The sequence below is a fragment of the Lentinula edodes genome (assembly GCF_021015755.1).
Source record: "Lentinula edodes strain Le(Bin) 0899 ss11 chromosome Unknown C8R40scaffold_8, whole genome shotgun sequence".
Lineage (NCBI taxonomy): Eukaryota > Fungi > Basidiomycota > Agaricomycetes > Agaricales > Omphalotaceae > Lentinula > Lentinula edodes.
Window position 1 is genome coordinate 770,516 of NW_025764314.1, and position 21,675 is coordinate 792,190.

Below are 21,675 nucleotides of genomic sequence, written 5' to 3' on the forward strand. Positions count from 1 at the left end.
TTTTTGGGGGAGTTCAATATCAAGCAATTACTCATACATTGCAAAGTAAAGTACGTCAACAGAGGAGACTTCGAAGGATGTTAAGAGTCCCATATAGCACCAAAGGCTGGAATTCCCCTACTTTTCATCCCATACACGATTTTCCGCGTTAGTTTTTGATTTGAAATCACACATACTGCTTCGGCGTTGAACTCCTTGTACAACCGGTAAGTCAACTGGATCATGTCCGGCTTCCCGTCTCTGCGAGTGTCTGAAAGTCCCAGTTTATTATCCAGATTAAAACAAGAGATGTAATACGAACCATGGAGGACTGCCTTAGGAGCAGCTTCGAGGATAGAATCGACGAGATGATCTCCAAAAGTTTTCCGGACGTCTGGTGAAGTCCATAACAAACACAAGGGAACTTTTTTCGCGAGAATGACTGGCGCGCAAGGCCCGATACCTGTAAACCGAATCCAATGAGTTGCAGGTTGGGTCACGAGAAAGAAAGAACCCACCACTTCCTGTCGCAACAAGTACAATGCGTCGGAATAGCGACGCAATCCTCAATACTCCATAAGCCGGAACGCCGCGAACCCATAAGTGGGTGGGAGGATTGTGGATTTGTTTCGCCGTCCAATCTCTGAGTTGATTGTTCTCAAAATGTCGGAAGACATCATTGATAAAAAGCGACATACCCTGCCTTTGATACCACCAGGGAGTAGCCAGATTTACCAGGTTCGTTGATCGTAGCGAAACCATGCCATTCCATCAAGGGATTGTCACTGATACGGGTGAAATGTCCCGGTTTTGTAGTAACTGGGTGATTCATAACTCAGCATGATAACAGCGGAAGAAGAAAAGCCTGTTCCACACCATAATCAAAGTACAACCTGACAGCATGATCAGAAAGAACTACGCTTCGTACTGGCACTCTTCGAAGCCTCAGCCACGGAAGTATAATGGATCCTTCAGAAGTTAATGAGTGTCTATTGGTGGGACTGACGCTAGCACCGCTCACCAGTCAGAACAGAGAGTAGCCAAAATGCTGGAGACCGAGATAGAGCCAACCCTAAGGACTGTTCCGGTTCTTTGAAATCATTAGTGAGGAGGACGACCTGCATCATTCGAACAGTCAATTATTTTAGCTAGGATTCGGAAAAAACTTGACCTGCTCACCTGACACCAGACCAACGCCGTAGCTGTCCAGCCTAGAAAGCGATGGAGACGTCTACTCTAAAGGTTAGGAAGATAATAAAAAAGAATAGGATCACTCACTCAAAGGTGTTATGTCGCCTGGATCGAAAGGTGGGATATGCGAATATCACAATTCCGACGAGCAATGTTAATATCCAATATGTCACAGCTAGCGTTGCTGGAGACACCTAGATTAACTCGGTCAGTAAAACTACTGGCCATGCATGAAGAATCAGCTTACGAGTCCTCCGTTTAGCAGACTTTGAGTAGCTTTTCCAGTAAATAATAGGAGCCAGATAACTCCCGAGATTGCACATGAGCTATGGAAACCGCCGATGTGGTATACTTCTGCGACTCGTCTCCTACAGAAAGACGTCAGGATCCAGGAGCCTCGCAATACCGGCACGACAAACCTTATGGCAAGGGGCCAACTTAGTAGTAGTTCAGCAACATTTAGCATGAATCGACGAGAACACAGAAAAACTTACGAAGTCGGGACAGAACAGCATACGGTGAAAAAGGCATTGATAACATAGTCTTGCCTCATCAAAACAGCACAGAGCAGATTGGCAACGACTATTTCACCAAGCTTGACAACACTGGCTCCTCGGACGCAAGTAATGATGAAGATCACCATGTTGACAACGAATACAATTCCAAAAAGACGGCGATAAAGAGAGAATATTTGGTGGCGGATATTTCGAAGCAGATGCCCTTGAGTTTTGTTGGGAACCAAAGGTTCGTGTGGGCCCTCTAAAGCAAGAGGCTTCTCTTTGATTGAGGAGCCGGAGCTGCTGGTGCTGGTTGGGGATACCCCGGCGTTTCGAATGTACGCGGGAGGTGGGAGCGAGGGTATGTCAAGCCACTTTTCGACTGGTGCAGGACCGGCTTCGGCTTTCTCTGAAATTTTTGCACTAGTTTTCTCTTTCGCAATCTCATCAAGGGCGAGTTGACGAAGAGCTCTTTTGTCGGTTTTCATATTACTTAAAACAGACAGAGGCTCAGTATATGAATTTTCTTCCAGTGGATATCACCTACGAAGTCTTGGGAAATTCTTTCATCACAGTAAGACGAGTGGGAACAGCATAATACGGCTGTATCTTCGCTGCGTCCGATAACACAGTCTCGGAATCGACTTCATTCGGGGCTACAAACCCCCAAAGAATGTCGTCTATCAGAAGAGCGGCTGCAATTTTGACGCCTGGAGAGCTCTGTAAACTATGCCGTCAGAAATGTGTATATTATCCCATTCATAATATTCACACCTCTAGCGCCGCAGCTACACCGTCAAGCTCAACTCGGAAACCCTGACATATGATCAAGTTAGTTTATCTCCAAGCAGTGACGGTTGGATCATTAATTAGCACACACCTTAACTTTGACCTGATCATCTATCCTTCCAAGATGCTCTAGTGTCCCATCCGGTCGCCATCGACTACAGGAATGACAGAAATTAGGCTCCAAAATGAGTCATTTCGAAAGCTCGCCCACCCTAAATCACCAGTATTGAACATTAGAGAGCTAGAAGTGGAAGCCTGAGTGACATGTCAATTAAAAACAGATGGGACTACCTACCCATCATTCACGAAGAGATCAAAGAGGTATCTTTCATCTGTCTTCTGTGGAAGGTTCAGGTACCCTCTGCTTATTCCTTTTCCTCCAGCCCACATGAGTCCTGTTTGGCCAATCGGCAAAGGCTGCAGGTCATCGCCAAGCACGTAGACATTGTTATTCGGAGTCGGCTGTCCTATACTTAAAGCTTCTCCGGAACAATGCAGTTGCATTGTATTTACAATTGTAATCTTTGAAAAATAGCATATTGATTGGTTATCGATTCCTCAACATAGTGCGTACTCACTTCTGTCGGTCCACAGCAGTTGTAGAACCGTACAGTTTTAGCCCATTCGTCAGCCAGTCCTAGGTAAGAATGATATTCGAAAAGATATCTTGAAAGCAAACATATAGAGACATCACCTTGCGGACATGCTTCACCTGCCACAGCAACGACTTTTATGTTAGGATAGGCAGATGGCTGGTGAGGGCTGAGCATGGAAGGGGTTGCAATAACGACGTCGACTGTTTTCATCACTGCTCTCCATTCCTTTGAAGTCTTTCCACGTAGACAAAGTGTGGCGCCATTGCAGAGACTTCCGAGTATTTCCTGCGAGTACAGTTAGGAGCAGCAGATCTTACGATAATTCCGGTGAGCGACATACCCACGCAGCCATATCGAATCCGATGTTCATTAATTGCGACACTCGTACTCCTGGGGCCATTGATAAGTTACCTGGAGCAAGGCAAACCACTGATTGACGTTAAGTATTGCTTTTTGAGGTGGTAGACTCTCAAGCTCACAGTTGGTCACGTTCCCGTGTTTAACGTCGACACCCTTGGGTACGCCAGTGGTTCCTAAGAGACGAGACGACTCGATCAGAACCTCCGCTGAAGTCTACCAAGAGATCACCTTACCACTTGTATATCACGTAGACGCTGTCTTCGGCTACAGATAAATCGTTGAAGTGATTTTTACACTCTGAGGTAACGAGGCATTCGCATTTGAAGTCATCTAGATAAATGGCTGGAACGGCACTGCTCTCCAAACGACTCGCAAATTTACGGAATGCGAGAATAGCGGTGGCACTTGAATCGTGCAATACGTGGTGAAGTGTAGAGTCTGACACAACATTTCCGTCCAAAGGTACATATGCGGCACCAGCTTTTATGACACCTAGAATGCCGATGACCATTGGTATGGAGCGCTCCACGAGTAGACAGACGCGAGAATGGCGTCCAACTCCAAGAGATCGCAACCGGACTGAGAGGCAAGTAGATTTTTGATCGAGCTCCGCATAAGTGATGTTTTCTGCGAAATCCTCAACAGCAATGTTGACCGGGCTAGAAGCAGCATGGGATACAAAAGCGTGATGAACGCATTGGAAAGGAGGAACAACAGTGTCACCGAAACCGAATTCCATGAACGAGACGCGATCACTGACAGAAAGGCATTGAAGGTGATCAGGAAGCATATTGAGCGATATTGTTTGGCAGGACCCTTTTGGGGGATCATGTTTTATAGAGATAAAGCTCAGACGAGGTATGCCCTATAGTCAACCGGAAAAAAAGAGTTGGCATGCCAAGTATGTTCGTATGGTAGACCAAATTGGATTCCTCCGTGGTACAAGGTGATGCTAGTGTACATAGATTGTATCGCGCCTCCTTCAGTGCACTTCAGCTGTACAATGGGCCTTCTTGCAGTGTTGCTAAATTTTCGGCATTATCGTCGGTCAAAGGCTGAATAGGAAAGGGAGATTTTGACAGAAGAGGTGTTGGACCAGCCACGCTCGTCAGCGAGCAAAGTAAAAGTACGCCTTTCAGGGAACGAACGTCTCACGTTCACGCGTGATTGAGGCACCTATGATCATGACGATGGCAGCTCTTGGCCCGGACATGTCTGGCAACACCGGGGCAACATTATGGACTGGCTATAGGAATTGAACATGTACTTACGCTATGGAGAATGTTATGAACATACATTGATGGTCGGGTCAAGGCACCCGTACGGTACAGTTGATACAAATACAGTTACGATGATAAATAGTGGTTCGAAGAATGCAAGAGAAACTAAATAGCAGCACTGAAATACAAGAGAAAACAGACAAGGGGAAGAGCATCTTGAGAACCAAAACTACCGAATTCGCTGGCGTTCTGTTGTGGATTTTTGTCGGGAATCTCGAGAAACGCGCCTACAATGGTGGGAGGTCAGGAGACATGCATTCATGACTATGATCTCTGCACATACCAATAATATTCCATCACGTCGCTCTGACCTAACTTGCGCAAAAAGTTTTCGTCATGAGTGATGATGATGAGTTGGAAATTGGAATGATTCTTCCGCTCATTAATGATACTAACAAAGGACAGATTAACCAACAATCAATAGCCAAAAACTGGTCCACCTGGCACTTACTCGACAAGACTAGAAGCCAGAGCTTCAATATTTTCCGTATCGAGCGCATTGGTGGGCTCGTCCAAAGCCAAGATACCACAATTCTGGCCAAATGAATCGGATAGTGCCAGCCGAATGATGATGGATGCCAGCATCTTCTGTCCAGCTGAACATCGACCTCGCATGTCCATCTCCACCTGGTCCTTCGTCATTACGACCTGATGTCACCAATGAAATCAGGCTTAGATCTTTCTAACGGATGCTATTATACCGCACCCTATAATTGTAAGAACGTTTGGAAGCTCCGCCCTCAACGTCGGACCGAATCTTGATTCCATCGATATCTAAAGGTTGCGCTTGCTTCAGAAATCGGAGGATCGTCGGATACATATCCCTACCTGTGCCCTGATACGTTTTGTTCCAGAGATGCCTCATAGTATCGTTCACCTCCTCCATCTTCAGGGTGTGATATTTCATGATAGCACTGCAACCACAGATTTAGAAGGTCCGGGTTGAAAGGTTGAATAAAGTACTTTTCCAAGGCTTTTCCGTACTTCTCCAGGTCATTGTTCGCCATGTCGGACATCTATATAGCCGAACTTAGATGATAATCTTCGATTGCGGTAAGGATAGGTATACCTTGACTTTGATGAGTTGATCAGTGTAATGCTTATTGATGTCCTTGTATTCTTTGGCGTCTGTCTCCCAGGTGCTGAGCTGAGACTTATGGGAGCTTATTTCACCTCCAATGTGCGAAAACTGAGTATAATGAGCGTAATAAAGAGCGAAAGAGTTATTGGATATGTACCTCAAGCTGAAGAGTCTCCTCTTTATTCTTTGCAATTTTCCATTTGTCTTGGAAGGTACGCTTAGCTTTGGCAGCTTCCTCCATGTCATAGGAGTCAATTTCAGTCTGCGTTTCCTGAATTTGTGTCACAAGCTTCCGCAAACGAATGTTCTCCCGAAGATTGGAAAGAGTAGAACCGCTTTCGCTAATCTCTTTGTCGATTTTGGCGATTTTGTCTCGAGCTTCCTCGACTTGTTTTTCCAATTCCTTGATTTCTTCCTTGGCTTCTTCGAGCGATGCATTGGAGTCGCGAAGTTGTTGCTCTTTCCGCTGTTGAACATACCTGAATCAAGGTAAGTACTTCGAAGTGCGATACTGAGAGTCGGGACACACTTTTCCACATGTCTTTGGGTGTCGGCGAGTTTGTCCGCTCTGCGGTTCAGATCTTGAGCCAGAACCGAAGCGCTGGATAATTTGCCGTCCAGCTCGCGTTGTTGGGTTTTGTGCTCGGCATCGAGTGCATCAATGGGGCCCTGAGCTTCGGCGATGCGTTGTTCTGCAGTCTGGAACTTACATCGGTATTATGTGCAAAGCCAAAGAGCAGTGACGTACCTTCATTCGATCTGACATATCAGCGATGTCCTTCTTCCACTGTTCAATCTGTTTCTCGATATTCTCCTTCTCCTTAATTCTGCTACGTATCTTGGCGGATTCGAGCTCCAGCCTATGCAATTCGCTCTCAATGCTTCGGTGTGTCGCATTTTGGCGGTCACGCTCTCTTGTTAAAGCATTACTCTCTTTATCGAGAACACGTCTAAGAAAGGTCAGAATTATAGTGGATATTCAGCCTGGGAGGACAAACGTACATTTCACTAGATAGTGCTTCAATCTCGTTCTGGATATCCTCAGTACTTTTCGTGGACCCAGATGCTGCAAGTTCGTTTTCAATGGATTTGACATCTTGTTTCAGTCGCTCTACTTCTGCTTGAAGCCTCGCAATTGTTTTACCATACTCCCTGACCGCCTGAATGTCATTCAATTCTTCCTTCAGAGCGTTGACTTTATCGGAAGCCTTCCAAACACCGTAAGAGTCTATACACAGACCGGAGAAGCCTCTGCTCTACCTGCTCTGCAATTTCTTTTGTTTCCATTGCTGTGGTTTCAGCCTTGGCAACCTGTTCTTCCATTGCTGGTATCTCTTTGAGCTTCAGTGTGTCCAGTCGACTCTGGATAGGGCGTAGTTTTTGCAGCCTCTCATGTTCTTCCGCCCACCCTTCAACAGAGGCTTCCGCATCTTTGGTTTGCTTGGATTTATTGATCTCTTCTTTCAGCTGAAAACGAGATAAAATATGCACTGCTTGGGTAGCAATGATGAATACTAACATATTTCTCAAAGACATGCAATTCATCGTCATCCATATGACGATTGCAGGCGGTACACTTTTTCTTTTGCTTCCCGGCTTGGAGTATTCGCTCATATACTTTCGCTGCCCCTGCACCAACGTGTACCTCCCTATAACAATTATGAAAGGGTGAGCAAGCCAGGCTATGTCAAACAGTACTAACTCCTTGGCAAAATTGAGCTGGGCGAAAGCATCTTTAATGGCTTCTTCTAAAGTCATCTCCTTTTTTTCAAACGCACTGTTCATTTGACGTTCGGCATCTGAGAAATGTCAATATCCCTGTACATTTAGATCAAAAAGTATACCTTTGAGGTCTTTCATTTTTGATTTCAGAGTAGAAATTTTTTCTGCGACAGAAGCCTCTGCTTGACGGTGGTCACCACTGGCAGTGTTGGCATCTAATTCTGCGATCTCGAGCGCATTCATCTTCTTTCTGCAAAACTAGTGAGTAAACGTCCTTACAATACAACTGAGACAAATTACTTTGCGATTTTCTCAATTACGCTTTCAATTGACTCGATCGAAGCCGTTTTGCCTGTTAGTTTAACAAGTTTCGTGTTCGCAGAATCAACACTAGAAGGATTGATGAGATATTGAAAATATTAAGAGTATAAAAACCCCCACTTGGACTCGATCTCGATATTCTTGGCGTTGATATCTTTCCGCTTCAAATTCAAGTTTGCACGAGATTCGGCTTCTCGGTTCAACATGATGAATTCTTGGTTAAGCCTTTCGCGTTTGCTTTCTGCGACAGTCTTCTTCTCGGTATTCCGAGAAAGCTTTTCATCGTAGTTGGCGTTCTTGAAGTCCGCCTTCAGTTTGTCAAGTCGTCGCGTTTTCTCTTCGATGTCGCCCGTGTTTACCTGAAGCTGACCGGAAAGCTCTTGGCTATTTTCGAGTTCGCGTTCGCCTTTTGCGATATAGCCCTTGCGTTCAGCCTGGTGCAGAGATGAGAAATATATGAAGTGCGTAGACTAGACATGGACCCACAATTTGTTGCCGAAGAGAAGATTTATCGGCTTTGAGCTGTTCAGCGGCTGCAGTAAGCTCACGGGACCTTGCGTTGTATTCTTCCTGTTGAGACTTCCTCTCCGCCTGATGATGCAACAATTGTTCAACATTCCAATTCTATCACTGGGGAATCTCCCAAACCTGCAATTTCTCCAACTCATGGTTCTGCTTTCCCTTGAAATCATCCAGCTTTGACATAAATTCGATGACCTGGGAACCATCTAAAGCATTTTGACCGAAACTACCTATTTCAAACTTCGTCGAAATATCCCTGATAAGTTGTTCACGGTCTTTGAGCCGCTGTTGCTGTTGCTACACTCGGTTGGAAGGTTTTGAGACGTTGATCATGATCAAAAAGAAATGGCGCATACATTAGCTTCAGAATTAAAGCGGGCTACATTGTTCAGATGGACATCACGATTCATTCTGCTGGTATCCAGCTCTCCCTCGATATCTTGCTTTTGAGCAACTGCTTTCTGTCGTTGTCGCTTCTGTTCCTGGATATTTTCGTCAAACCGATCCATACGCTTTTGTAAATTTTCATTGGAGCCTTCGAAACAATGTCAATAGGTGTTATTGTGTTTCATTCAAAAGAGTACACACCAAGAATCTCGGGTACATTCACTCTAGTCTCATCTAAATCGGCCTGCAGGGTTTTCTGTTTCTCCTGAAGATTTTCTATCTTGATATAGATCTCACGGAAGCGAGACGCGTATTCGTAGTATTTGGCATTGGCAACAACAACTTCATCGTAGTCTCTCTTTGTTTCTTCGTAGGTAATCTCCTTGACGTGAATGGTGTTCTTGAGCTCGGAGATTCGAGCACGAAGCTTGTCTGCATGTCCTTTTTCTTTCGCCAGACCCTCGAGTCGTTCTTTCTCAGTTTTGAGGTCCCCTACTCGATCTTTACGAAGGGCCTTGATATTGTCAAGGGCCTTTGTATATCTCCAAAACCGCCCCGGAGCCTGTTTAGTACGGACTAGACGATTCACCTGAAAATACTCACCTAGTCGCTTCGAAGATATCGTCGAATTTCTTTTTGAGCGCAGAAGGCTCGGCAAGCGGCCAGTAAGAATCTTCTTGGTGACAGAAGATGACATTCTCAAGAACAGCTTTAGAGACCCCTAACAACTGAGGTATCTCGGTGTCCATCTCAGCACACTTCGTAGAAATTACAGCTCTCTGCGTATGTCTTCAATCCGTGGTCATGGCGCTGCTACAATCGGATACTCACCTTGCTATTTTTCTCTATACTGGTGTCATCGACGGCCAAGATACTCTCCAACGTCTTCATGGTCAACCCCGCAGTCTTTTTGGTCGTGACACTCAAACTCCTCACAGCAAGCATCCTCTGTCCATTCGCGGCAAAAAACCTGAGTTTTACTTGTGCATTCACCTCCTTCTCATTAGCCATTTTTGGATCATGAACAAAGGCGCCCCCACGGCTATTAGGAGGTTGGTCTCCGGTGGTGGCGTACTTGAGGCATTCGATAATAGTCGTCTTGCCACTACCATTGTGGCCAACAATCACAGTGACAGGAGAAAAGAATTCAATAATGGAAACTTGCTTGTCGTCAAAAGAACGTATACCGCGAATTGCTAGTTTGTTTAGTGAAGCCATAGCTACCAGCGACGAGTAAAAGACAAACGGAGGTACGCGAGCAGTCACACGGAAGTCACATCACGCGGCTTCGGCTGAGTCATTCATGATTGAGTCACACGCGTCGCAGGGCGCTCGGAGTCGTCGCTCGAAAAATTTGATATCATGTGAGTAGATTAGATATGAGATTAGATCCTACTATTCTCCTGGACGCTCAAAGAGTTTTATCGACTCATAATTGCTGTCATGGCCGAAGTTTTGTGCGTAGACTTGTTTCTTCGAGAGTACAATCAAATCTACTGTTATCCTCACTGATACTAATTCTCAGGTCGTAGTATATCTCCTCTGCACAATATCCTTTCTCATTTTCGTTTCATCTTGACCTTGAGGTCTGAAGAAAGAAAATATCACGGGCTTATTCTCTTCAGGTTATCGTCCTCTTCGAGCAGTGCACGTTACGAGGACGAAGGGGCTGATCAGAGAGATCGGAGAGTAGATGATCTCGAAAACGATGCTTCAGGGAATGCCTTAAATCGCCAAATCTATGTAATGGAAGCGACTTGTCCTCATCTGGGAGCGGAAATGTCGCATGCAGATATTGAGGAGTACGAGGATTCGGTAGTTGCAGTATGTCCCTGGCATAGGTGAGTCTCCTGCCTTTCTCTGCTTTATTTTACTCGAACTATCAAAGATACGATTTTGACCTAAAGACTGGAAAAAGCGAGACCGGACTTCGAACATGCACCTACGACGTTCAAATCATGGCCGATCCGAAAACCGGCGAGGAACAAGTCTGGATGGAAGCTCCTCAGGGAGGAAGAAACTGGCGTGTCGTTGAGCTTAGGCCTGTGTCAGATGGTTTGTTTGCAGATTGTACCCAGACGATTGAGACTGACATCTACTTTTTCTCTTCGTAGAATTTGCTGATCCACCCCCAGAATCAATATCCTCCCTTTCAGCAAATGGGGTGGCTACGCCACACGCACAAGAAGCAACTGAACCTGTTGTTCCCGAGAAGAATCCACCGAAGACCTTAATGGAATGGGCAGTCTTAATACTGAATACGCCCAACCCGACGTTGAAGGTAAGAAAATTTCCCACCTTGTCTTCGCCTTGATTGTCCTCACCTTTTACTCTATCTATGTATAGGTCGAACGCACACGCTACGCAGTACATGCATTCCGAACAGGCGCCATAACGTCCGTCGGTAACAAAGTTGCCCATCCACCCGTTCCGCCTGCGCAACCTCCCCGAGAAACGTACATGAATATTGTAGAACCAGGCAAGATACAAAGTGGAAAACGGAAGAATAAAGCAGTGATGTTACATGCACTTGCAAACATCGAGCAGTGGGCGTGAGTATCAGATTCACTTTCATCTATACATGGACTTATTTTGCATCTGCTTTTCTATTAGAATCGATCTTGCGTTAGCATTACCCGCTATCATCATCTTTCTCATCTGACATTCGCTACCTTACAGCTGGGATATCATGGCGCGTTTTGGACCTATGCACAAGGATCTTCCTCCAGCGTTCTTTGCGGATTTCTCAAAAATGGCGTTGGATGAGTCGAAACATTTGTACGCTCCTGATTTGATTCTGCGGATGTGGCATCCATCTGATGATACAGTTTAGTTCTCTACTTCGTGCTCGTCTCACTGCCTTTTCAACACCGTACGGCTCACTTCCGATTCACGCTTCCCTCTGGGATTCCGCCACCCTCACCTCTCGCTCCCTTCTTTCCCGTCTAGCTATCATCCATCTAGTTCACGAAGCCCGAGGGCTCGACGTCAACCCAAAAACTATCGAGAAATTTAGAAAAGCTGGTGATAAGGAGAGTGTGGATGTGCTTGAGGTGATCCATGCGGATGAGGTGACGCATGTGACTGCGGGACATAGATGGTTCGTATGGATGTGTGAGCAGCAACAGCAAAGACAGGGTGGTCTGGAAGTAAATCCTGTTCAGGCATTCCGAGAGGAAGTACGTCGATGTTGGCATGGTGATATCAAGGGTCCGTTCAATGTAGAGGATAGAGAAAAGGCGGGTTTAAGCAGGGAGTTTTATGACGATCTGAAGGGGGAGATGTCCTATCCTGATCATGAAGAGAATGCTCGGATGACCATGAACAAAACCGCAAAGAGTGCGGAAATTTCTCCAGAAGAGACACAGGTGGAACAGAAGCGAGGAAACAGGGAGGGGCCGGTATACACAGCTGGCATTCAAGAGGCATTAGCCGCTGTCCGAGTTACTTATGAAACCTGAGCGAATGAGTCGAAACCGTTGTGGCTCAGTCAACCTCTTATTTTTCTGCCTTTTACAAAATGAAGATATATATTTGTTTATGAATTACGCGACCTAGAAGGATTTCACGTTTGAAACTGGTTCATGGAACGGAAGTTGAGAGTTGTCAGCCTGCGAGGAAAGGTTGAAGCTTCAACAGGCTCATCATTCTAAATGGTATCAGACCGGCAATCGCCAAAAAAAGGAAAACACTGCACGTACCGGCCAATGTCCATATTCACTGATCTTGGTATCAATTCCTTTCTTTATGCAGATCTCTTCAAGCAACTCGAATTGCGAATCATATTTCAGCTTTTCATCAGAATCCAGCAGTTTGAGGTTTGGCAACGTCCGCACCAGCATCAAGACATCTGCAATGCCTACGCTAGGTTCGGAATGCCGGTGAACCAAACTAAAATGCTCCAGAGTCGGGGGAAGTTCCCGAATGGAAAGTGTAGGGACGGAAGGTAGTCCTAGGAAAATCAACTCCCGGAGGTTTGTACATGATCGCAAAATCATCGCAGTGTGAATGTTGTATTTCATTGTCCGGAATGAATGTAGCCGAGGACCATACTCTTGCAGGAGTTTACTCACTCGGACGCTAGGCAGATCGCGTAGCTCGACAATCCGTAACGAGTCCCGAGAGTTGGATAATAGCCATGAAGAGATCTCGTATGGAAGGGTACGATACATAGACAGTTCGTATAGTTGAAACTTGGATGCTGCATTCGTCGGTGGATGAACGGCAATCTCCACTTCCACTGTGAGGAACTTGACTGTAGGGAAGAATCCTAACAGTTCATACAGAATGGGAGATTGCACGCTACACCGTGAAATATGTAGTGCTCGGAGACAAGTTGGGTATAATGGAGGTGTTGACGTTCGAAGTTTGGTGAGGATGGGTTGGAGGGAAATAATTCCAGAGGCACCAATGCGGAGCTCGTAGAGATTAGAGCAATATTTCATGAATAACTCGAATTCATATTGCGTGATATCAGACCAATCTTTTGCTGCAGGTTGGTATGAATTTGAAGACCCCATATCATACTGATACACCAATGAAAGGTCCAGAATACGAACATATTTCATGAGGGCATTCCATCTTTCTCTGCGGCAACGCTTCAGGGCATTCATGAGGCGGGGAGCTGCATATTCTGTAATATGATTATAAAGAAGAGTTCGGGAAGGAGCTAGCCACGTTGAGGAGATCAATGAGCAAGCAGACAAGGTTTTGTGATCTGGTTCCCTTGAAAGTATGAGAGCAGGACGACCACTATTTCCGCGATAGTAGACATGCTCTAAGATAGCGAAGATGATTTCGACAGGAAGGGCAGTCATTCGGTTGTTTCGAGAGAAGCGGATGCCTGCCGGAGCGCATTATTTGTCATTGGCCTGGCATCCAAACACGGTACAAAATTTTGGCTGGGCAAGTTCCGCAACTAAACGATGCTCACCGTTCTACGACATTCTTGTCGCAGTCAACCTCGCATTTTTACTCGTGGTTTTGCAGAAATCGTTCCTGTAGCCTCTGGCCGGGGTTCTAGGCCTTCTGCTCCACCTCCTCTCAAAGGCACCATCGACCCTCCGCCTACTCGTGTCATTGCTGGTCCAGATGGCAGTTCAAACGCTTTAAATGATGAATTCCAAGTTGCAGCTCCAGAACGACTGGGAAACCGTATACCAGTGCGGGCAAATCATGGATTGTATGCATTCTTCCGAAAGAAAGAACCCGATGCTGGTCAGACGTTGATAGGCGAGGCTCAGTTTGAAACTTTGGGTGGAAGTATAGAGATGGAAAGAACTCGTTCTGGTAAATGTCTGGTCTGATATATCTCAACTTATCTTACATCTTATAGGTAGGTCGTGGAAGGCGTCAGAGCTACGACTGAAGAGCTTTGAAGATCTTCACGCTCTGTGGTACATCCTGCTACGAGAACGAAACTTGCTCGCAACGCAGGAAGAAGAAGTTCGTAGACTAGGTGTCATGAAGGCCGTCCAAACTTTCAACAATCAAATCAGGATGGTGCGTGCTCGCCGCTTGACCTACGTTGTTATCTTATAGTCATCTTCAGTGTCGCAAATCTATGGCTCGCATCAAATATGTGATGAACGAACGAAGACTTGCTTACGAGGGTGCTGTAACCCTTGCCGAAGAAGAAAAGATGGCTCATGTTACGAATTTGGTGTTGAAGCAGCAGACGGCTGAATATCGAACAGAACGTGAACATTTACTCGGAAGGCAGAAAAGTGCGAAGATGAAGGCTATAAGGGAAGCCAAGAGGGTGAAAATGCAGGCTAAAATGGAAGCGCAGGCTGAGATGGAAGCACAGGCTAAGACGGAAGTGCAGGCAGAGACTGAGACGGAAGCACGAACTGCCGTGGTGCAACTCGATAGTGAGCAGGACCCTGTGACGGCACAGCCTGAATCTGTTGAGGTCAAGACAGATACTCCAGAAGAGTCAGCGTCACTTGAACCCGTTGAGACCAAGACCGATGCTCCTGAAGTAGTTCAGTCTCAACAGGTTGTCGAAAAATCAGAGCAGACCACGAAATTCCGGCCTTCACAGTCGGAAAGCGCGTCTGAAGTGGCGACTGCAGGGTTGTTTGGCACTCGTGGTAGACGTAGATAGGATATGCATTGGTACAAACTTTTCTAATTGACTTCAAATTGCGGGTCGGACTTGTGCTTTGATGCTTGGTGCTTTTCCCAGTTCCGCATTTCTTCTGACACCCAACAATCTTTCACTGAAGGATGTTCATACATCTCTAATTGCCTCTTTCCTTTTCTCATCAAATGCTCAATAGCACTAACATCCCTCGGAGACACACTTGATGCGTTTGATCGAAAAGTATATCGAATGTAAAGGGAAAACTTGTTTTGGGTGGAAGGCGGTTTCATTTTGACCATACGCAACGCACTACGTAGCAAGAGAAATATCAATGGTCAAGTTCATCCGCACGGACAAGAACATCAAACCGTCTGTATATGCTTAGGACATCTTTCTGTAGTCCTGACCTGCGCAAAGTGGACATGGACGTTTGATGACAAGTTGTTACCGGTGGTAATGACCCGTGCAACCCTTCCCGTTTATCGACATCCATTACGACGGGGCCGCTCAGATCTCAGACGCCAGCATGAGAATATCTTTCTTAATAATTCTTATGTTGTTTGGGAATTGATTCATGCTATGGCGTAGAGCCATAAGCTAATTGCGCCATAAACTTGCACAATGATATACATATGAAGTTCTTAATTGCAAGTGTATTCTCATCCTAATTCTCGTTCTTCCCGCAAACCCTATCAGAACTCATGTCTGAAATACTACAGCACGAGAAAGAGAAAGAGGAGGACCGAGTAGCGTCGGAACCCTCGTCGCCTGCAAATTTGGAGGGAAGCCTTGACTCGGACACAGCCAGGCAGCAAGCTGACCATCATCTGGTTCGAAAAATCGATTCACGGTGAGACTTCTACGCTTCCATTCCTCGTAAGGTTCCTTTTATGTAATTCCCTCTAGTCTCTTGCCCATTCTTACTCTGCTGTATTTGTTGAGCTTTCTCGATCGGTCAGTGTTCTCCTGCAAATCATACAGTGAGCTTGACATTCTTTCAAATTTACAGTACGAATATAGGCAATGCGAGGTAATTTACTTCCAGAAGAAGATTCAAGCTGCTTGAAGTTTAATTATTGCTGAATTATACGTTGTCCCTAGGATTTTAGGTCTAGCGACGGTAATGCAATCATTGTGGACATCATTGTCACTAGGATCATGAACTCACGCGTACCGTTGCTTACACAGGATCTAAAGCTTTCTGCTCCTGCATATAACACGTCTCTCGCATTATACTTCATCGCATACGTGCTATTCGAAGTCCCATCCAATGTAATCCCGTTTTCTTTCCTTCCGTTCAGCTCCCATGATGGACGAAACTCATGTCCTCTCTCAGATTGTGTCAGTCTTGGATTAACCACTCTTCGAATAATTCGTGGACGCCTCTGACAGGCTTCTGCTAGGCTAAAACGATTTGACCCCCAATTTTGGCTGCCGAGTCTTACCCTAGTGTGGGGAATTGTTAGTGTTTGTCAAGGGCTCGTGACAAACCAGGCGGGATTGTTTGGAATTAGATTTCGTGCGTACAGAGTAAAATACCGAGGAAGTCTTTGTTTTGGCCTCAAACAGTGTTCACACAGTACTCGGTGCTACAGAAGCAGGCTTATTTCCAGGCGTCATCTACCTCTTTTCGGTGTACTACATAAGGTCGATGCGGCGACACTGGCTACCTCTTCTGTGACTGTACATTGACACTTTCTATCCTAGGCGCGAACGGAGAGCGCGTGTAGCAATCTTTTTTGGTGGGGCTGCACTAGCTGGTGCATTTGGGGGTTGGTTTTCTATCTACTCAAAGGGAATTATATCGAGCATTGGTCTGTAGGGATTCTAGCGTTCGCAATAGGAAAGATGGAAGGGATAGGTGGGCGTCGAGGATGGCAATGGTAACACAGACAGCTTACGTTTTCTCTCTATACCATTATGCTAATTCGCGCTCTAAACGGCAAAGGATATTCATTTTGGAAGGCCTTCTAACCATCCTTGTATCCTTGATTGCGTACTTCGTTGTCCCCACCTGGTCATACAAGGCCAAATTTGTGTGTACTGGACCATTACACGGACATTAACCTAACCTGCACTTCAGCTTACTGAACCGGAGCGAGAGCATCTGTTATCCAAGCTAGACGCTGACACCGATCCAGCGCACAAGGAGCCTTTCCAGTGGGTCTATGTCAAGCAAGCGTTCACGGATCATCTTGTCTGGGGTTACGCACTACTATTTCACGGATATGCATTCGCCTTGTATTCACTTAGTCTCTTCATGGTGGGTGGGCTTCGGTCACATTGCAAGCACTAATTGATGCCTTCAAAGCCCACTATTATCGCCGATCTTGGATTTCAAAGTTGGCAAGCACAACTGTGAAACAATTCGTCCGCGCTATTGCTACGTTTTCGACTAAATGATTTTTCTTACCGTAGACTAACTGTCCCTCCAAACACGCTCGCCGCCCTTTCTATCGCATTGACAGTTTGGTTGTCCATTCGTTGCGAATGTCGAGCCATCCTCATCATCATTGCTGCAATTGTAGCTATAATAGGTGAATGTCTTTGAACATCGTGCACGTTTCGCAATCTTTGATATTCATGTTAATTAGGGTATATCGTGCTATCAACTGCTACCAAACGTCTGTAGAGTTATATAGATCTATGAAGAGTACAAGACTAACAACAGCCACTCACAGCCGGTGCCCAATATGCTGGTGTGCATCTCGCGGCTGCGGGTGTGTATACAGGGAATGCCTTGCTTCTAAGGTTCGTTATTCTTGTTTCATTCTCTGAGATTTGTTAACACCGGGGAAACAAGTTGGCCTGGTGAAAACGTTGCTGGCCAGACAAAACGTGCAGTGGCAGTCGCCATGCAGATCACCTTTGGAGACATTGGAGCAATTGCCGGGTTAGAATGTATCCTCCTTGCGTAGATATATGTACTAATCCCAGCTTAGAGTCCTGATCTACAGACCCAACTTCGCTGGGCATGAATATCGAAAGCCTCATATTATCGCCATAGGTTATCTTCTATTTTCGATCATCGTGGCTTCGTATCTGCGATTCTGGCTCGCTCGTGGTAACAAGGATAAAGATGCGAAAATGACTGAAGAATCAGCAGAGTCCATTAAAGACCGGCAGCGGCTGGGTGACCGACACATCCTCTACCGGTACGTCTATTAGTATAGCAATGGTAATGTACATACCTAGAATTGCACTGTACAAATTTATGAATTATTTGGTACGAAGAACGAAGTATTATGAATGCGAAAAACGAAAACGCCCTTGATGTGGGATGTGGAAAATGCAATGATATGAAGTGATGACGAAACTGGCATAAGGAGGCAGGGCGAAGGAATAATGATAATATTATGTAGTGTGCGTCTGAAACAAATCCATGCAATAGTGTCGTGTGTAAAAGTTTCGAAACCTAATATACAATGAGTTTTCTCCTCTTGGAGCGAGGTGACTTGTAGATGTACTCCTCATCCTCATAATCGCTGTAAAGCATATCAAAGGTCTCGGAGGTCTTCCGTTTTTCATTTGCGTACTTCCGTAACGCGCGAAGGTTTGTGGAAAGATTTTTGAGAAATTCAGTCTGGAAGAAAGGGGTCAAGACTCAATGAAGAACAGATCTAAAAAGTTACAGACCTTAGTCACATCAACGTTCGAGTTATCTTTCTTTTTTCGTTCTCGTAACTAAGAAGAGGTTTGCTTGAGTCATAGTCCTGTGCCATGAAGTCAAGGTAAAAACTGACATTGGCCTGTTCGCTTTTCTGTAAATCCCCTAAATGTTTGATCCAGAGTTCCAAGTGATGAACCAACGTCAAATTAGCTTTTTCTTCTGGCAAATCAACCTCCATGATTTCCGCCTCACTGTCAGAATCCGGAATGAGATAGGAACGATTCTCTGCAGCACTCCGTCGCGGCCGTTTCTTTCCTGCTATAGCGGTCCCAGAGTCTGCAGGTATGAGAGTACTAGCTGTACGACCAATAACTACAGAGACCTGGGTATGCGAGATACTGCCTCGTGGGGTCCTGTGTTTGCTTTTATTATTCCGTGAAGAATAATCCAATTTGGAATCGACGTAGTCTTCTTCGCTGTGGAAGAACTCGGCACCACTTTGTATAGCTGCGAACAAAGTATAGTTCTGTGAAGACTTTTTATCAGGAGACGCGAATATGCGCAATGCAAGATTGACGTACCGCAGCTCGTCCTAGATGGGCTAAAAGCTGGAAATGTTTCAACGTGATAGGAACAGGAGAAGTAGCAGGATCGCGCAAATAGTGAACGAGGATCTAAGTCTAAGACGTTACTTAAACACATCAACGCACAAAAAGCATCAGACGTACGTTGCTGTTATCATTTAACACGGCATGCGTCATGAAAATCGCAGTCAGGGGATGCTTGGGTCCAAAACTATTTTTGATCCATTTCGCGACGGAGAGATAATCTGGATTTGAGAAAAGATTAATCGATAGTATCGTGGAATTGTAGGACACAATGACATTGACCTGATGGAAGATATTCGAAATGATTGTAAAAGGTGTATTGATGATTGTATGCTCTACGACGAGATCTTGCGGGAAACTGCTCTTCGCGATTAATCATCGTTGTCAATGCCTCTCTTCCAATGGGGCCCTATTCGGAAGGTTAACCAAACACGAGCAATTAACTTGGCTACTAAAACGCACTAATTCCAAGTTATCCACACTGCTGCTCCCTTTGCACATGTCGCTTATGGTCTCCAACTCAGTTTCACCGTTCGAAGGATTTTCAACAACAAAGTAATCTGAGGTATTGCCGAAAAAGCCATTATCTCTACAAAGACTGGCCCGGTAGGATCTACAAGCTTCGGTATCTTCAGAGCTCGGTAGGTTGTCGAATTTCACTTGGTGTTTGTCCATAACGGCCCGAACAATAGTTTCATGAACGCTCGAATGTCCATCGTAAAGTTTTTTCAGCAGTTTACCCTGTATGATTCGTTTATGAGAACGATTACCGATACGCAAGGCTTGTTACGGACCTTGCAATCAAGCTCTAGCAGCCGCGTGGAGACGTTGCGAATGACATCCTTTATATCAACCTGATTCAAGCCTTTTTTCCCTTCCGAATTTGCCAGCTCGCTCTTCATATAATCGAGAACAGGCTGATATCGGTCCGTAAAAGGATGGACAAGTATGTTGAGCATATCCGTCGATGTTATGGGCCCGAGTTTCAGCGGTTCTAGCTTTGCTTTCAGCGAAGGTACACAAGAGGGTGTATCAGGCTCCCGCTCGACGGACAGAAATGCCGTCAATAGTATGACCAATCGGACGACTGGGTCGGAGGAAGGGAAGTCCGCGAAGAGATATCGAAGGTTCACTTGGGTACTTGATAACGTTAAAGAACGAGTATTCAAGAAGAGCTAGCGCCACAGTCAATTGGGGTATGAAGATCCTTGAATAGGTAAATCCCTTACCTTGATGAGATCTTCCACAAGGGTTCTGTAGGCAAGGTCAATTATCAACGCGATTATATGCGTCAGATGACCACTCACGGTAATTCAAAAAGCAGATCACCGGAGTTAGCAAGCAGCTTCAATGCGCTGTAGCCTACTTCATTATGCCTGGCCTCCATACAAATTTCCCCAGCAACCGTTCGACTTAAAAACATCCTGCAATAGATGAGCTTCGTCTCAGATCGTAAGAAAACAATTACATACGAAGGATCAAGTCGACAGAGCTCTCGTACATTATCGGCAATGGTCTCTGCTGTTCTATCACTTAACGTCGAACTTTCAAACATTTTTCGGAACACGAAGTCGCGGTACTGAAAGTATTAGTAAGTAAGCACGCATCGCTATTGACTTTCTGATCATCACATACTTTCTCGTCCATGTTAAATCCATTAGTGACCGCGTACGGAAGTAGACGAGGCTCAACCGCCAGAACTAAGGGAAACTGCGCCATAATAGGGTCCTTGATAACATTTCTTCCGTTGATTCATTTTCGCGTATGTATACAAAGAAAAGGCGTACCTTTTCGCTGAAAGGTATGAACTAGTTCAAAGATCATGACGTTGCACAAGATGACACGAGATGACGCGCGCACTTTATAAATTTCCAATATGTCACGAATGGTTTCCCAGCTAATTGACCTTAGACTTGGAGGATAGCGACTCTCTTTGAGATATGTCAGGAAGAGGGAGCCATCGTCTTGGCCCTAAACTCAGTCCATAGATCAATAAATGACTAAGGACCGGGAGGAAGGCGACGAACCTTTTCGCGTGGTATTTCTCCATAACGTGTTGAGGCCAGCTGCATGAAGTGTAAGAACACAGGGAAAGGAACGTTGCGAACCCATTTCGATTTGACAAAGTGAGTTTGGGTAAAGAAATAATGGTGAATTGCAATTTGAACGAGGTATCGAGAGAGGTGTGCGCCGCTGGTCATCAGAATCTGCCGATGGCAATCATAAAATCAGGAGTGTGTAAGGGGTGTGAGAATGTCAAGAGAAATGAGCGCGCTTCACAGCAACGAGGAAGGCGATGAGGAAAGATGTGAAGACGCATACATCAAGTACCCTTTCGTTAACGACCTTGCCGTGCCCGAGAGCCTCAAATACAGCTTGTGCTGGGCCATAGCGATTCAGAAAATAGTGCGCCCGAGCGTAAGGGTCTTTGGAGAATTGGTGCAGTCGTCGACAAAGCAAAGTAAATGGGGTTGGGTCGTGCAATTCGTAGAATATAAGTTGAAGAATTTCGTCTACAATTGAGATGAGGTAGCAATTAGGCATTGCCTCCTAGATGTAGAAAATCATCATACCGCACAGACGGTCCATTACACTGGATGAGGAGACCCCGAGAAGAAAAGATTCTGATGTAGAAATGTGCCAC

General features: G+C 45.5%; 8 protein-coding genes across 8 annotated transcripts; 3 read left to right on the forward strand and 5 right to left on the reverse strand.

Annotated features, from left to right (window-relative positions):
- Window positions 1–80: 80 nt before the first annotated feature.
- C8R40DRAFT_1039150 (nonribosomal peptide synthetase 12) lies at window positions 81–4,202 on the reverse strand (the record flags this gene model as incomplete). The annotated part of the gene is made up of 21 exons (XM_046223808.1): window positions 81–250; window positions 302–442; window positions 498–622; window positions 678–798; window positions 856–948; window positions 1,001–1,097; window positions 1,159–1,210; window positions 1,258–1,364; window positions 1,418–1,538; window positions 1,590–1,607; window positions 1,665–2,159; window positions 2,215–2,387; window positions 2,442–2,483; window positions 2,548–2,611; window positions 2,668–2,697; window positions 2,752–2,978; window positions 3,035–3,093; window positions 3,151–3,337; window positions 3,393–3,481; window positions 3,532–3,601; window positions 3,660–4,202. 21 exons carry the CDS (start codon window positions 4,200–4,202, stop codon window positions 81–83), a joined length of 3,024 nt encoding a protein of 1,007 aa, XP_046089132.1.
- A 481-nt stretch (window positions 4,203–4,683) lies between these two features.
- Window positions 4,684–9,980, reverse strand: C8R40DRAFT_1093577 (P-loop containing nucleoside triphosphate hydrolase protein). Its single transcript, XM_046227602.1, has 23 exons — window positions 9,557–9,980; window positions 9,329–9,504; window positions 8,927–9,267; window positions 8,695–8,873; window positions 8,465–8,635; window positions 8,303–8,407; window positions 7,937–8,250; window positions 7,796–7,885; window positions 7,618–7,745; window positions 7,476–7,572; window positions 7,293–7,422; window positions 7,034–7,240; window positions 6,776–6,981; window positions 6,522–6,723; window positions 6,303–6,472; window positions 5,931–6,252; window positions 5,762–5,881; window positions 5,656–5,708; window positions 5,521–5,606; window positions 5,399–5,466; window positions 5,144–5,340; window positions 4,976–5,083; window positions 4,684–4,919 (listed from the first exon to the last, which is right to left on the reverse strand). Exons 1-23 carry the CDS (start codon window positions 9,941–9,943, stop codon window positions 4,862–4,864), a joined length of 3,915 nt encoding a protein of 1,304 aa, XP_046089133.1. The 5' UTR covers window positions 9,944–9,980; the 3' UTR covers window positions 4,684–4,861.
- A 143-nt stretch (window positions 9,981–10,123) lies between these two features.
- Window positions 10,124–12,285, forward strand: C8R40DRAFT_883000 (uncharacterized protein). Its single transcript, XM_046236549.1, has 8 exons — window positions 10,124–10,182; window positions 10,258–10,566; window positions 10,614–10,780; window positions 10,840–11,006; window positions 11,072–11,277; window positions 11,339–11,350; window positions 11,405–11,503; window positions 11,559–12,285. Exons 1-8 carry the CDS (start codon window positions 10,169–10,171, stop codon window positions 12,184–12,186), a joined length of 1,602 nt encoding a protein of 533 aa, XP_046089134.1. The 5' UTR covers window positions 10,124–10,168; the 3' UTR covers window positions 12,187–12,285.
- A 5-nt stretch (window positions 12,286–12,290) lies between these two features.
- C8R40DRAFT_1039650 (uncharacterized protein) lies at window positions 12,291–13,170 on the reverse strand (the record flags this gene model as incomplete). Its single annotated transcript, XM_046223854.1, has 2 exons — window positions 12,291–12,374; window positions 12,427–13,170. 2 exons carry the CDS (start codon window positions 13,168–13,170, stop codon window positions 12,291–12,293), a joined length of 828 nt encoding a protein of 275 aa, XP_046089135.1.
- Window positions 13,171–13,650: 480 nt separating this feature from the next.
- Window positions 13,651–14,834, forward strand: C8R40DRAFT_1039581 (mitochondrial 39-S ribosomal protein L47 (MRP-L47)-domain-containing protein; the record flags this gene model as incomplete). Its single annotated transcript, XM_046223852.1, has 3 exons — window positions 13,651–14,014; window positions 14,061–14,227; window positions 14,277–14,834. 3 exons carry the CDS (start codon window positions 13,651–13,653, stop codon window positions 14,832–14,834), a joined length of 1,089 nt encoding a protein of 362 aa, XP_046089136.1.
- Window positions 14,835–14,857: 23 nt separating this feature from the next.
- Window positions 14,858–15,237, reverse strand: C8R40DRAFT_1039548 (uncharacterized protein; the record flags this gene model as incomplete). The annotated part of the gene is made up of 2 exons (XM_046223849.1): window positions 14,858–15,122; window positions 15,182–15,237. 2 exons carry the CDS (start codon window positions 15,235–15,237, stop codon window positions 14,858–14,860), a joined length of 321 nt encoding a protein of 106 aa, XP_046089137.1.
- Window positions 15,217–17,981, forward strand: C8R40DRAFT_1225017 (major facilitator superfamily domain-containing protein; the record flags this gene model as incomplete). Its single annotated transcript, XM_046233302.1, has 14 exons — window positions 15,217–15,663; window positions 15,720–15,767; window positions 15,968–16,093; window positions 16,217–16,332; window positions 16,394–16,460; window positions 16,521–16,585; window positions 16,636–16,696; window positions 16,762–16,849; window positions 16,897–17,076; window positions 17,125–17,171; window positions 17,232–17,350; window positions 17,495–17,564; window positions 17,617–17,706; window positions 17,756–17,981. Exons 1-14 carry the CDS (start codon window positions 15,515–15,517, stop codon window positions 17,979–17,981), a joined length of 1,452 nt encoding a protein of 483 aa, XP_046089138.1. The 5' UTR covers window positions 15,217–15,514.
- Window positions 17,982–18,228: 247 nt separating this feature from the next.
- Window positions 18,229–21,620, reverse strand: C8R40DRAFT_1159466 (uncharacterized protein; the record flags this gene model as incomplete). Its single annotated transcript, XM_046229882.1, has 17 exons — window positions 18,229–18,396; window positions 18,450–18,497; window positions 18,557–18,949; window positions 18,975–19,097; window positions 19,152–19,252; window positions 19,314–19,440; window positions 19,494–19,772; window positions 19,826–20,206; window positions 20,261–20,285; window positions 20,339–20,455; window positions 20,504–20,610; window positions 20,667–20,759; window positions 20,819–20,839; window positions 20,892–21,002; window positions 21,059–21,238; window positions 21,354–21,544; window positions 21,605–21,620. 17 exons carry the CDS (start codon window positions 21,618–21,620, stop codon window positions 18,229–18,231), a joined length of 2,481 nt encoding a protein of 826 aa, XP_046089139.1.
- Between the last annotated feature and the right edge of the window lie 55 nt (window positions 21,621–21,675).